Source organism: Panthera tigris, chromosome A1, assembly GCF_018350195.1.
Source record: "Panthera tigris isolate Pti1 chromosome A1, P.tigris_Pti1_mat1.1, whole genome shotgun sequence".
NCBI lineage: Eukaryota > Metazoa > Chordata > Mammalia > Carnivora > Felidae > Panthera > Panthera tigris.
Window position 1 is genome coordinate 145,815,790 of NC_056660.1, and position 14,185 is coordinate 145,829,974.

General features: G+C 34.9%; 1 protein-coding gene across 17 annotated transcripts in view; it reads left to right on the forward strand.

Annotated features, from left to right (window-relative positions):
* Positions 1-14,185, forward strand: part of XRCC4 (X-ray repair cross complementing 4) — a 316,380-nt gene that overhangs the window by 157,305 nt on the left and 144,890 nt on the right. For 2 of the 17 annotated variants that reach the window (XR_006218794.1, XR_006218791.1), the window contains exon 8: positions 10,660-10,832. The exons of 14 other annotated variants lie outside the window; for them this stretch is intronic. Coding sequence is in view for 1 of the 3 variants with exons in the window: in XM_042989541.1 (XP_042845475.1) it covers positions 10,660-10,690 (31 nt within the window). In the remaining 2 variants the exon portion in view is untranslated. Of the gene's footprint in view, positions 1-10,659; positions 11,137-14,185 lie in introns of those variants that run through there. One more of the 17 variants, XM_042989541.1, reaches the window with a different exon arrangement.

Genomic DNA, 14,185 nt, shown 5'->3' on the forward strand with positions numbered 1-14,185 from the left:
ATTTAAAAAATCACGAACCATAAGACAACATTGGTTGAAAGTTCACTACCAATGCCATGAAGTGAATATGGACACCTTTACCATAAGCAAAGGAGAACAAACCACTGCTTAGCTACATTTTTACAAAGTTCAAAATATCTAACATATTTCTAAATGTTACAATTTGGAAGTTACATATTCTCTTAATTCCAGTGTAATTGTATAATATAGAAACTTTAGGAAACTAAATTCTTCAACGATTCGGCAAACAAAGGAATACCTTTTTTTTTAAAAAGAAAAAAATAGCATTTTCAGGTTTTTCTCAAGCAGGTAGTAGGAATTGATTTTATTATTCACAAAACTATTTAACAAATGCTCTTTTATAAGCTCGTCTTGTGCCAGTCAGACGAATGGAGTCCAGCTCCCATTTAGAAGGTTAAGAGAGAAAACACTCAGAGATTTGACATCACTCCACCCCACCTAATGACTTCACTTTCCATTTGACTTGCTTTTTGTTATTTACTGAACTAAAAAATGTACTATCCAAATTAAAGCTGTAGTCTTCACTCCCACCAAGTATGTGGAGATTAACCACAATGCAGATGATCCAAAAACTCATAAATTGAGTAATTTTTAGTCATAGAATTTTTAAGGTGGAAATAGAGTAAGATAGGCTTTTCTGTTCTTTTACCAAATAATTAATGATATCTTTATCCATTGTTTAGTTGTAAATTGGCATAGAATATTAGCCAAATGAAGCAAGCTAGGACTTCATGGTCAGTGTCTATGCACAGTGTCTGTGTCCTCATAATTTGTCTATATGTCACCTTTCCTGGAGTTTGTTTTGGTGTAGTGTTTGCTTACACTACACTAGTAGCATCTAAGGAAAAAAATCTGGTGTTTCAAGTTAATGTTTGCCAAGCATCTCCCCTGTACCTTATTAACTTCCAACTAAACTATTGTACTTAAAAAGAAATGTTACAATACTGGTAAAGTTATAAGAATATTAAGTAAGAAAGTAGGAGATCTGGGTCTAAGTTTTAACTGTGTCTTTTACTAAATTGTATGCTTTGTTTAACATCTTTCAAATCTGTCTCCTCCTTTCCATGTCCCTGTCACTGCTTTGGTTTAAGACCTTGTTACATAGCTCCCTTCCAGACTTCACACAGCTGCCTGAGTGACCCTTCTAAGATGTTAATCACTTCAAGTCTGTTAATGAGTCCCTATAGTTTTCAGGATAAAGTCTAAACCTCTTAGTGTTGTGCACAAAGCTTTTCACGAGCTGCCCCTTGCCTACCTCTGGCCCTGAGGTTGTAAACTGGCAGGCTGTGAGCAGAATTCAGCTCATGTATGTTTGGTCTGTTTTGTACCATGTTTTCTTAAAAATATGGCATGAACGTTAAATTACAAATTGAGAGATTTCTGACTTCTCTTGAAATTAGAAGATTATCCTCTCGCACGTTGGCATTTGGCTATTCCGACTGTTCTCTTTAGTGTTTTTTCTCTTAACCTTCTAAATGGGAGCTGGACTCCATTTGTCTGATTGGCACAAGATGAGCTTATAAAAGAGCATTTGTTAAATAGCTTTATGAATAATAAAATCGATTCCTACTACCTGCTTGAGAAAAACCTGAAAATGCTATTTTTTCTTTTTTTAAAAGGTATTCATTTGTTTGCCATTCATTGAAGAATTTAGTTTTCCTAGTTTTTATATTATACAATTACACTGGTATTGAGAGACTACAAAGCTTCCAAACTGTAACATTTAGAAATATGTTAGATATTTTTAACTTTGTAAAAATGTAGCTAAGCAGTGGTTTATTCTGCTTTGCTTACAGTAAAGGTGTCTTTAGGGAGGACAGTCCCTCTCTGATTTACCACAGTCCTCACCCACTGATATTTCACCCCTTTATGTAACTTGTGGGCATTTGAGTTTGCATCCCCCCTCTGGCCTCCCTCCAGCCATTCTTTAATGTTCCTTTCTTATAGCACTGAATTATATATGCCAGGTTCTTTCAAAGGTTTATGCTTACTCTATCCTGGGGTGTCCTCCTCTCCTTCCATTTCTTTATCTCACTGACCCATTCACTTCTTTGAAAGTTCAGGACAGTTGTTGACTTCTTTGCAAAAACTCACCCCACCTTCCCTTCTGATGTACCTGCATCGGCCTTATTCTACCTGTCACAGTGTATAGTATTTGTTGATTTATTTGTCTGATTTCCTCATTAGGTGGTAAAGTCTTTTGAGGGCATAGACAGTGTATAATTTATTTTTGTGTTACAGTTTGAGCTCAAAGGAGCCATTATTGGCCTCAGTGTCATTGTTTATACAATGATGAGCCGTGCTCACAAAGGAGATCAGATGACCTTCAGGGGTTCTTCTTATTTGAAAGTCTGCTGTCTGTTGTTTCTTTTTGGGAATCTGGGGTCAAAGGCTGCTTTGAACAGATTTTAACCAAAGCTCAGATATATGCTGAATAAGACCTAAGGGGATTAAGGCGTGTGGTATCCTAAAGTGCCAAATAATGAAGGTATTTCTCTCCAAAAGGACCATATACTTTGGTTAGTCATTCCTACATAGAAGCTGACTGACAGATCATTGTCAAAAGGCAGCAAAAGACTAATCCATTAGGTATCTGACTACATTTAACAGAAGGAATTATTGGTGCTCCAAAGAGGGCATCTGTTTAACCTTAATAGCAACCTACTTGGCATCATGAGGAAGAGAAAGGAAAGAGGAGGAAAAATATTAGGCAGAAATTAAATCTGATTCCAATACTCCACTTCGGCTTAGTGGCATGAAAAAAAGCAGAATGGAAGATGAGTATTTCCTGCCAGTGGCAAATGATTTGGGAGGAGATGGTTATCAAGGTCAGCATGACAATGAATGCCTTGAAACTATTTGACCCAGAAATTCTGCCTCTAGGAATTCAACCTAAAAAAACCAACCATGAATGTATACAAAGATCTGAACATTATCTATCATTAACAACAACAAAAAGGAAAAAAAAAATAGGTGTCCAACATTAGGAAATTCTTTAAGTCAATGAGTGGTTTTAACACAGTACTTCTTAGAGTGTTGCCTTTGTAGGACTGTGCTAATCTCAGCCCTACATCTGAGATTCTGGATAATCTCAGAAAAACCCAGCCCTGTATCATCACTTCAGGCAGGATAGTTTCACTTTTATTTGTTGTAGGTATTAAGGTTACAGGTGAAATTTTCTTTAGAAAAAACAAACTCTCATAAAAATAAAAATTTGAAAACCACCATATTCAATAAGTCATAGTAATATTAGACAACAATACATAAGGAAATATGTGTTAACAGTTTAGATTATCTTTGGGTAATGACTATAGGTCATTTATTTTTCTTACTTGGATTTGTCTCTCTTTTCCACATTGTCTACAGATAACATGTAATTATTTCTGTAACCAAACAAAAAATGATTCTTGAAAAAAAAATTAGTTGACAGCAATAACTAGTCCACAAGCCACTGAAAAGTTCCCAACTTACCATAGGTTTTGTAAACCTCCTACCGTTTTGAATTTTTTTTCCTTGAAATATTATAGGCTGTTGAGAACACTGAAGATATAGTACAGTTCCTTCATTTTATATTTGAAGAAACTATGATCCAAAACATTTCGGTATATGGAAGCTAGATCTGGAAGCACTGATCTTCTGATGCCTTGTGCTTTTTCTGCTGTCCACACAATTTATAAATAATCATGATTTTCATGTCTCTCATTTATGTCTACTTAATTGGAAGATCTATCATTGTGTTATTTCTTGCTTTTTCCTCTGAGTAAAAATTAATTTTTTTGAAGTTCCAGTGGTCAAAATTTTTCTATTTAGAAAAACTGGCACAAACTAGGACATTAAACCATCCTGAAACTGTCATATGACTCAGTGTTCTGATTTACACAATTAGAGTTTTCTAATTTACTTTATTCCACTAATTCATTAAATGTGTATGTTCACTCAGATTTATAATTTGGTGTTAGACTGGATTGACCTCAGGTAATTTGCCCTCACTTTTGGCATCTAAAAGGTAGACATTAGATACATGTTCCATCTGCTCCACCTTCCTTTTCAGACATGAATGTACTCAGGAAGGACTCTGCTTTACTTGTATTTCCGGACCTTAATTCATCTCTAAGTTATCTTGCTATGAGTACACTGACCCCTTTCCCCCCAACTGTAATGACTTTGTGTAATATGTTTTACATATACATATATCAGCACTGTCCCGTGGTTCTTTTTTGTATTAATGCTGAGAGGTAAAAACTGGGTAGCCAGTTGACCCTGGAGACTCTGAATAAACAGTGTGAGGTAATGTGTTTCAAATAAAGAAAAATGGGAAGGTTCAGAAACATCAGTCACTCTCCCAAACCCCCTACCAACCTCCAGCCAAAGGAAAAACAAAAAAAAAGACTAATTCATAATGAAAAGCAATCAGAACAGAACAAATACATGGAGATCTTTATTTAAGGTGGTTTTTGTTATTGATGATCCTATTTATGAAAAACCCTAGAGATGAGGGGCTTTGAGGAACATTCTTTTTTAACCATTTCCCCCCTCCAAGTTATCTTGACATCTTCATTAAAATGCAAAACTTTGAGGCTTGTATCATATAAAGAATAGTTTGCTTAAAAGAATTATAACTTAAAACTGAAATCATTTATACAGTTGCTTTTACTAAAATAATTCCTTTGAATATCACATGTAGTAGATTTGGGGTAAATTTTAAATATTTTCAAATGTCATAGTTTTGTAAACTCTTTTCTGATTTAGTTATTCTAATTGTTTTAACACGGTAGGGCTGCTCTTCATTTACTCTGAGAATCAAGCACAGAAATTCACAGATGTAAAAATGAAATAAGATTGGTAAATAATCAATTTAATAACATGGACTTACACGCAGATATATTTTCTCATGGTTAAACCTTTGATATCAGATATCACAGTATTTCCAATGAAGCGTTCAAAGCTAGGAATGCTATGCCACTAGCTAAAAATTTAAGTATTGAAATATTCTTATGACACTTCCTGATTAAAATTTTAGGTTACATACCTGTAGTATATACTCTTTGAGAATAGGAACACTATCTGATTTTATTTTCCAGATAATATTTGAGAAATAATTTTTTGTTTATATATAACACCATACAACCTTTCAAACACACACATGTGTATTACTTCATTTAGTTTTTACTCAAACCCTGTGAAAGAGGGATATGGGAAGATTATTCAAAAATGAGGATAGTGAGATTAGTGACATACCCAGAATTTCATGGCTACGGACAAGGCTAGAACCTGCTACATTATTTTATTTCCTACTGGCTTCCCAGCATTATGTCCATGAACCTTTTAGCCTCTATAAATGAATATGGGTACCATAGGATTTCTTACAGCTTAATAAAAGCAAGTTGGAACGTTGTACATATAATGTAAATTATTTAAAAAAAACAGAACTGAAAAATGGCAAATGTTTTCTATTGGTACATAAAAGCTCTGAAAGTTACCTATAAACTATTGATGATAGCCACCTCTGATGTAGCTGAGTGGTGGAATTGGCATTGGTGTGGGGGGGGGGGTGGCATAAGTGTCTCAAAGATCTTAGCCCTATTGAGGTACAGTCTAAATATGTTCATGTGTGACTTGTGGAATTAAAAATAATTTTTAAAAAGTTCAAAGACTGAACAGTTGGATTCTGGGTGTTACTGAACTAGACCAAGAAGGACAAAGGATGGATAGAGGGGTATATGGGGAAGTCTCTGCTGTTCTGTGAAACAAACAAACAAAACAGGTCATTACACTATCTTTGGAACCTCTCTAATGTTTTTCATAGCTTATTTTGACCTGTTGGTTGATGAAGACAAAAGAATTGAAAGTCAGCATCTTTTCAGAATCATTCTAATTTGTTCATAGTTTTGGGAAACACTCAGCAATCAAAGAGAAGTCAGCTGTGATGCTATATTGTGTAACAAATTTGTATCAGTCAAAGAGGGGTGTTTGTTTCATCACAATCGCCTTGGTAAATTGAAAGTAATAAATTTAGTTGAAAGCCGTGAGTATGTTCTTGTAATTCTGTGCTGTATAATTTTTATTATTTATTTATTTATTTATTTGGCCCTGTTGGTAATTCCTTTGGGCTTTGTTGAGAGGGGCGGAGGCAGGGACTGTGATTACCTCCGCTTTCACTCCACCCTCTTCTGGAATGTAACATCTGATTTACAAAAACGAAAAAACATGGCTTTTTACAGGAGCTTGTTATTCCTTTTTTCAGTCTGTTCGAATCAGAAGTGGGATTAGTCTAAGATACCCCTGCCCTTGGCATGTATTTATTTAGAAAAGCCAGACGATCCAGCCCTTAATTCCTGGTTAGTAAGATAATATCCATTGCTGGGTGAGGTTCCAGAGATGGAATAATTTTGCACAACACATCTCTGACTAAAATCTAAATGTGACTCTTGGGACCAGTGGACTGTGAATTGGTCTGTCTGTGTGACGTGCAGTTTCCTTTCTCAACTAATCGACTTCATGTCTGAAATGACTGCAGAAGCTCCCTGTATAGTTCTTCTCTGACCTTTCTGACTCACGTTTGCTGTCTGACAACTTGTCACCTTTATTCACTGCCCAAAGCAACCATCAGTGGTCCTCAGCCTCACTAAGTGGCTCTCTGAAGTGATTCTTTAAGATGTACTTTTTATGATACAGGTGACCCTCTACATTTCTGATAACATTAATAATGACAGCAATAATAACAGTAGCCACCATTTATTTAGCACCTGCTGTATTTCCACCATTATACTACAAATTCTTTTTCCTTTTTACCACAGTGCTTACCCTTTACCCTCTCTACTCTTTATTAGAGTCTTGCCAGATAGGTCTTATTATCCCCATTTGACACATGACACATGGAGAAACTGAGGCACAGGGAGCTTTCCTAAAGATTTATGACAAAGTAAGGACATAGACCCCTGTCTAAATAACATGCCCCAAAATAAGCCTGCTGAATTGCACATCTCACTCTGTAGTGGTAACTGTGAGGTTCCAGTGAGTACATATTGTTATCAGAATCAGTTCTGTATACAGCATCACAGTTTTCCTGTTAATTCTGATGTTGACTGTAAATTAAATATGAGTTAAATTATTGAAAGGTAGTTGCTATTATTTTTCTTGGCATTTTGTTGCCTCAAAATGCTATTAAAGGCTGTCATCATAATCTGATGATCTGCTAAAGCTACATAATTATTCTATCTTAGAAATGGTTCAGGTAAATTATTTACCACTGGCCTCTCTTCATCAATAACTAAAACAATGTCAGTATATACCCACCAGTTTGGAAAAGAGGAATGAGTTTTATTCAGTCAAAATCATATCTTAGCTAAATAACAGTTTAGAATATAGGCTTTAGAATCATGAGCTGTACTACCTACTAATTAGTTTGACCTCAGACAAATTACTTCATATCACTAAACTTCATTTTCGTCCTCTGTTAAAGGACATAATGAGAGGTCTTAGCTGATAGTGTTTGGTTGTTAAATCTTGTTTTAGTGATGAATAAGATAACCCACATGCAATACATAACATAGTGTGTGTCTAATGGTAATATTTTTTTATTATTAATGTAATTTTTATATGAAAATAACTTTTAAATTGTGGTTATATAACATAGTGACAATACATTTGACACTGTAGAATGTATTGATGTAGATCATAACACAATTAAAGGTTTTGGTGAATGTTTTTCATTCTTAGCTAGATTTCAAATGCATACTAATGTATAGTATATATTTTGAAGCCCTTGTAGAAAGGATTCCTTAAAAATGTCTTAATGGTAGTACAAATATAATGAAGGACAGAATTTATTGTTTGCAACTTTAATCATCCAAAAATGTATTTTTTCCATTGCTGCTTAGATCAGATAAAAAAAAAAAAAAGGTTATTGAACATCATTATTCTGGCAACATGAACTATCTCTTTGGTCCTGAATGTCAAAGACCTGAGTATTATGTAAGTGTCAGTAGGAAGCTTAAGACAGAAAAGAACAAATAGAGATGTGTGTGTCAGGGTTCTCCAGATAAAAGAACCAATGATGGGTGTGTGTGTGTGCATTTACATACACATAAACATATACACATAGTGTTTTATTTAAGGAATTGATTGATATAGTTCTGAGGACTGGCAAGTCTGAAATATGTATGGCAAGCAGGCTGGAAACTCAGATAAGAGTTAATGTTGCAGGTTTGAGGCAGAACTCTTCTCTGAGAAACTTCAGGTTTTACTTGAAGGCCTTCCACTGATTGGATAAGGCCTGCCCATGTTACCAATGGCAGTCACCTTTACTGAGAGTCAGCTGGTTGAAAATAGTAATCACACCTACAGAATACCCTCACAGCAAGACACAGGTTAGTGTTTGACTATGTAACTGGGTACTCTAGCCTATTTACGGATCATTGAAGACTAGATGAAAATTGTGGCACAGATAGAAACAGTATGAAAGACGTAGAGTTCATGGTGCGTGGTCACCATTTGGACAGGTTATGTAATCGGTTGCAAAAGGCTGTTACTGTTAGGATGTCTGCATCCTAGACTGGCCTGTGTATGATTATACCAATATCATTGTTATATGTTATGTTACATGTTTAGATTTTTTATGCTGCCAGGGAGTAATAATGCAGATTTTTGGTGACTCTTCTTCACCCCCATTCTCCTGCCTTCTTTACCCCACGTTTTCACAGTTCTAGTGAAAATATTCTTAGATAGGAGATTGAAAAAGAAGGGCATGCATACTGAAATGATTGTCAGTAGAATTGGTATTCTGTCCCTTCTTAAGTTTTCAGGGGTAATATGAGAAAAAAAGAGAAAAATCTTCAGTGCAAAATCATTGGCTGAGGCTCATCCATCTGATAAGGAAATCTGTGTTTAGAAACAGTTTACAACCCATCATCCTAGGGCAACAAGGGAAAGATAGCATATCTCTCTTGCTTCTTTTAAGATTTTCTCTTTGTCTTTAGTTTTCTGCAATTTGAATATGACTTGCCTAGGTATATGTTGTTTGTTTCTTTCTTCTGGTGTTTATATGGCTTGGTGCACTATGACCTTCCTGGATATGTGGCCTTGTGTCTGTCATTAATTTTGGAACCTTCTCAGGCAGCATTGTTTCAAATTATTTTTTCTACTCTATTTCCTTTTCTTCTTGTGGCATTCCAATTACACCTATGTTATGCCTTCTGGAATTGTCTCACAATTCTTTGTTCTGTTTTTCATTCATTTAGTACCTTACGTTTCAGTTTTGGTCATTTCTATTGACCGAATTTCAAGTGCATTGATTTTTTTCTATGACTGTGTCCAGTCTGTTGATGATACCATCAAATTTATTCTCCATTTCTCTGATACTGCCTTTTAATTTCTAGCATTTCATTTTGATTCTTTCTTGGAGTTTCCATCTTTGTGTTTACATTACCCATCAGTTCTTGAAAATGGTCTACTTTTTCCATTAGCACCTTTAACATATTTATCATTATTTAAAAAAAAAATTTAATGTTTATTCGTGAGGCAGAGACAGAGCGTGAACAGGGGAGGGGCAGAGAGAGGGAGACACAGAATCTGAAACAGGCTCCAGGCTCTGAGCTGTCAGTACAGAGCCCGACACAGGGCTCGAACCCACAAACCGTGAGATCATGACCTGAGCTGAAGTCGGACACTTAACCGACTGAGCCACCCAGGCGCCCCTCGTCATTATTTTAAATTACTTGTGTGTTAATTCCAACATCTATTCTATATCTGATTCTTGTTCTGACATTTGCTTTTACTCTTGAGATAGTTGTTTTTTTTTTCTTGCTGCCTGGTATGCCTTAATTTTTTTTGTTGAAAGCTGACAATTTGTATTGAGTAATAGCAACTAGAGTTAAGAGGTCATTAATGTGAGGATTTATGTCAATATAGACTAAGAATTGTGCTATATTTAATGTTTATTCTACCTTTAAGTATCAGGAGCTTCAGATTCCCCTGGTGTCCTTGTTTTTGTCTCCCCTCTTATCTTTAGACCTCTATGAGTACTTCTTGTCAGAGAGTCTACCTCTTCCAGCTCTTCCAAATATAATTCACTGTTGTTTTACCAAAATCCTGTTGGTCGGGTCTATGGTGGTATATTTTTATGATTAAATCTCATTTTATTGGGCTTGTGTCTTAAAACTATGATAATCCTAAGTGTTTCTCTGGTGTTACATTTTTTTTTTTCCCCTCCCCTGTTAAGTGAGATAAGAAGGGTGGAGGAGGCTGGAGCATGAGAACTATCCTTACCCCAGGTAAGAGTAGGACTCAGGTAGTTTTTTCCTCTGGAGATTAGGTCTTTGCCATGGAAAGTCTCAGGGCGTATTTCACAGTGATGACTCTTTCCCTCTCCCAGAATCTGGAAGGGATTTTTTTTTTTTTTTAATTTGTTTAGAGAGAGAGGGAGAGAGCATGCGTGCATCCTCCTGCACAGCAGGGGAGGGGCAGGAGACAGGAAGAGAGAAAATCCCAAGCAGGCTCCTGGCCAACAGTGCAAGCCCGAAATGGGGCTTGATCCCCAGGAACTGTGAGATCATGACCTGAGCTGAAACCAAGAGTCAGATGCTTAACCGCTTAATGGACTCAGCCATACAGGCACCCCTGAAGGGGATCTTTCTTCAGCAGGAGAACCTGTTGGAGCTCCTGGAAGTAAAATCCAGAAAAGGGCGGGGATTCTGCAAGACTGTACCCACGGGAGTTTCTCACTCTCAAGCTACACTCAGTCTCCAGTGTTTCATTGAAATTCTCGCTTAAGTATTACTACCAATTTATGGCTCCAGAAGTCTCAACTCCAGGTAAGTAGATCTCAATAACTCTGAACTGACCTGTCTCTACAGATTTGGGGTGGTAGTTTACCCTGCAATTTTCATTATCTGAAAGGTCCAAGACAAGTTACTGATTTTCAGTTTGTTCAGCTTTTTCTTACAAGGATAAGGGGTGATGTTTTCCAAGCTCTTTACATATGAGAAGTGAAACTAGACCCCCCTCATGTAATAAATTTACTTAATCCATAAACAAATGGAGAGCTGAAATGTTATTTTGACTCCATTCAATTTTTACAATTAAAAAAATCATAAAAATGGAATTATATATTATATGAACTTGTATATAAAGTGGGTACTTTTATTAATTCTGTTTAAGAAAATCAAAGGTTAAATATCTATATTTTATTCATCTTGTAAATATTAATTACATGATTATTACATTTCGAGTATTGTGATTATATTCTGTACCATGTGACTACAAGGATTCTTCTAAAAATTAATTATCATTATTTGGAACTTTATAAAACATACTATTAATGCTCAAGCTAACTGTTTCTTAACCCAAAAATAATTGGAAAAAATCTGTTGCACTTTATATTTACACAAAGGGAAATTTTTCATTATTTGTGACATCTTGTTCAAGATCTCATGTAGTAATTTAGAGAGCTCAGGGAGTTAAATTAGTATAAGGAAGTCTAAGTTCTTCACAGTTTTCTTTTCTCTAATCTAAATACAGTTTTATTCTTTTGTCAGTATTCAAAATTCAGAGATTTGCAAATGCTACAAAATTACCACCTTCAAGAATGAGTATTGGCAGGTAAAAATACTCTTCCTTAGGTGTAATAATAAACAATGTGACTTTTGCAAGGAAAAGTCACATAATCATTACTTTGTTGGGCTTTGAATTTTTTTGGTTTTAAGTAGATTATACATGTGTTTTTAAGACTTTAAAATCAGCAGGTGAATATGAATAAATTCAGGTAGAAAATAAATAAACATTACTGGCAGCATTTCCTTTCTCTAAACATTAAATATGTAAAACACAAGTAGTCCACACCAAGATTATACAATTAAGAAAATTGTAAAATATTTTTTTAAGGTATGTCATTTTCCTATAAAATTTGCCTAAGTTTTCTTCCTATATATATATATATATTTTAATTTTGTGTTGGGAAGGATGAAAGAATAACAAAAAAATTAAATATGTTCCCCTAGGTATAATCACAAAGCTGTCCTTGGATAAAAACTTATTACTGGACTTAAATTTAAGCCAGAGGGATAGACACGTATGTAGAATAGTTCTTGGGCCAGTAGAATAGAACAATTTCCCTCAGACTATAGCTATTCTTGTACTACTTTATTGTTTGTGATTTATTTCTTTGGGTTACAGCCACACCTATTCTTTTAAAATTTGTATACACCTGGTTAGTTACCACCTTTATCTGCCAAATCATCTTAACTTATTAGGTGTTTTCCTCTGTGACAGCTGATATGGAAACACTATGTGTTAAGACTTTTGATTTGGGAAAGATAGAGGGAGAAAACACCTGGATCCTGAGGCACTACCCAGGAAGGGTAAATTTTGATCAATTTATTGTTCAATATATAATATATAATATATAATATATAATATATAATATATAATATATATATGTACACTATATATGTTGTTGGGGGGGGGGTCATGCAGGACACGGTGCAGGACTTTAGGACCCCCTGTGAATAATATGTAAAGAAAGGACACCCTGTGAATACTATGTAAAGAAAGGCAAAGCAAAACTAGTCAAGTTTAAACAGAAAAATGAATTTCATAATTTCTCCTTAGCATGTCAGAGTTGTTCCTTGAAATGGTAAAATGTCTGGCAAATAACAAGTTCTCTAGTCATATGCTTTTAGAAAACTTTGCAGGCTATATAACCCTTTCTAAGATTAACAGGATGCATTGCCCGTTAGCTTTGGTGAACCAACATTTCCAAATGTGTTTGAATTTAGAACACCTTTTACTGCAGTGTCTCATGGGATTTTGAAAAACACTTTCCCAGAGAAGTTTCTGATTACAATTATTACTACTTCTAGTAAGTATCCCCCCAGAATAATTGAGATTGACTGAAATTTTTTTGCTGAAAAAGTCGGTGTTTCATGGTATTCATTACCCAAAAACTTAAGCTCCAAAATCTAATTTGAAGCAAATCTTTAAATATGCATTTCACTTTCCCACTGTTTGCCTTTTGGTAATGAAATGACATTACTTTATTCCATATAAATGACATTTTGAATAGTACCATATTTTCAAAATTAATGAAATGATTGAATTTCTTTTTATAGATAAAATTGAGTTATAGTTCTGTAAGTTAAACACAGCAGTACTTTTATTCTCTTTCTTACAGACTAGTTAACATTCCACTGAACCTAATGCACAGGAATCCTTTCTTTCCTGTTTTTTTTTTTTTCTTTCCTAAACTATGTCTCTGCTTGAAAATTCATACTCCCTTCTTCTTTCATAGTCCTATCCTTTAAATGCCACTTCTGGAAATCATGAGAACAATCTATCCTCTTTGAACTTGTAGACTGTTGAGCACATCATCAGCCATGATACCGTTTTGCCTGTTATTTATGTACATGCTTTACCTCCATTCTTAGCTTATGTGCTGTTTGAACGCCAAGATAGGACACCTGCATCTTCTGTATTCCATGGCACTTAGCAAGATACTTGTACATTTTTTAGACATGCAGAAAATATTTGCTAAATTAATAAATGAGTGAATGAGTGTGTTTTTACCTCACATTACCTAAGAAAAAATTTAGAACAGAGTAGGTTGAAAACAAATCTTAAATTAACACTCTAAAAGCACTAATATATGGGTATTTTTAACATTGGTTTCACTTAAAAAATTGTGGACATTTAATACCAGTATTATGTAACTCTTTAAATCTTTTTTCCAAAATGTCCAAAGGTGTTTGTCTTTTTCTCTTTTCATCATAAATAGGTATAAACAATACTTTAAATGCTCTGTGGACTAAAGAGTAAAATTTGATAAAAAATGAGCAGGACTAACCCATTAGTACCATCTGTCGTAGGCAGATACACTTATGCTCTAACCGATGGTGTGTATAAATACAGAAGTTCTCAAGTGCATAGGCGGCACTTAGAGACCTTCTTCTGCCCAAATAGGATTTTGTGCCGAAGACATACATTCAAAAGGTAACAGAGGCAACAAAAACAAAGATTTAGTATTATTGGATTTTAAGGTCTAAATTTTTGGTGTTTTGAAGAAAAAATGCAAAGTTATGAAGTGGTTCAAAGATAGAGTAACCAAATAGTTTTACCAGTGGAAAATTATCTTCACTGTATCAGACATGTGCCCCAAGTGTTCATGACTATC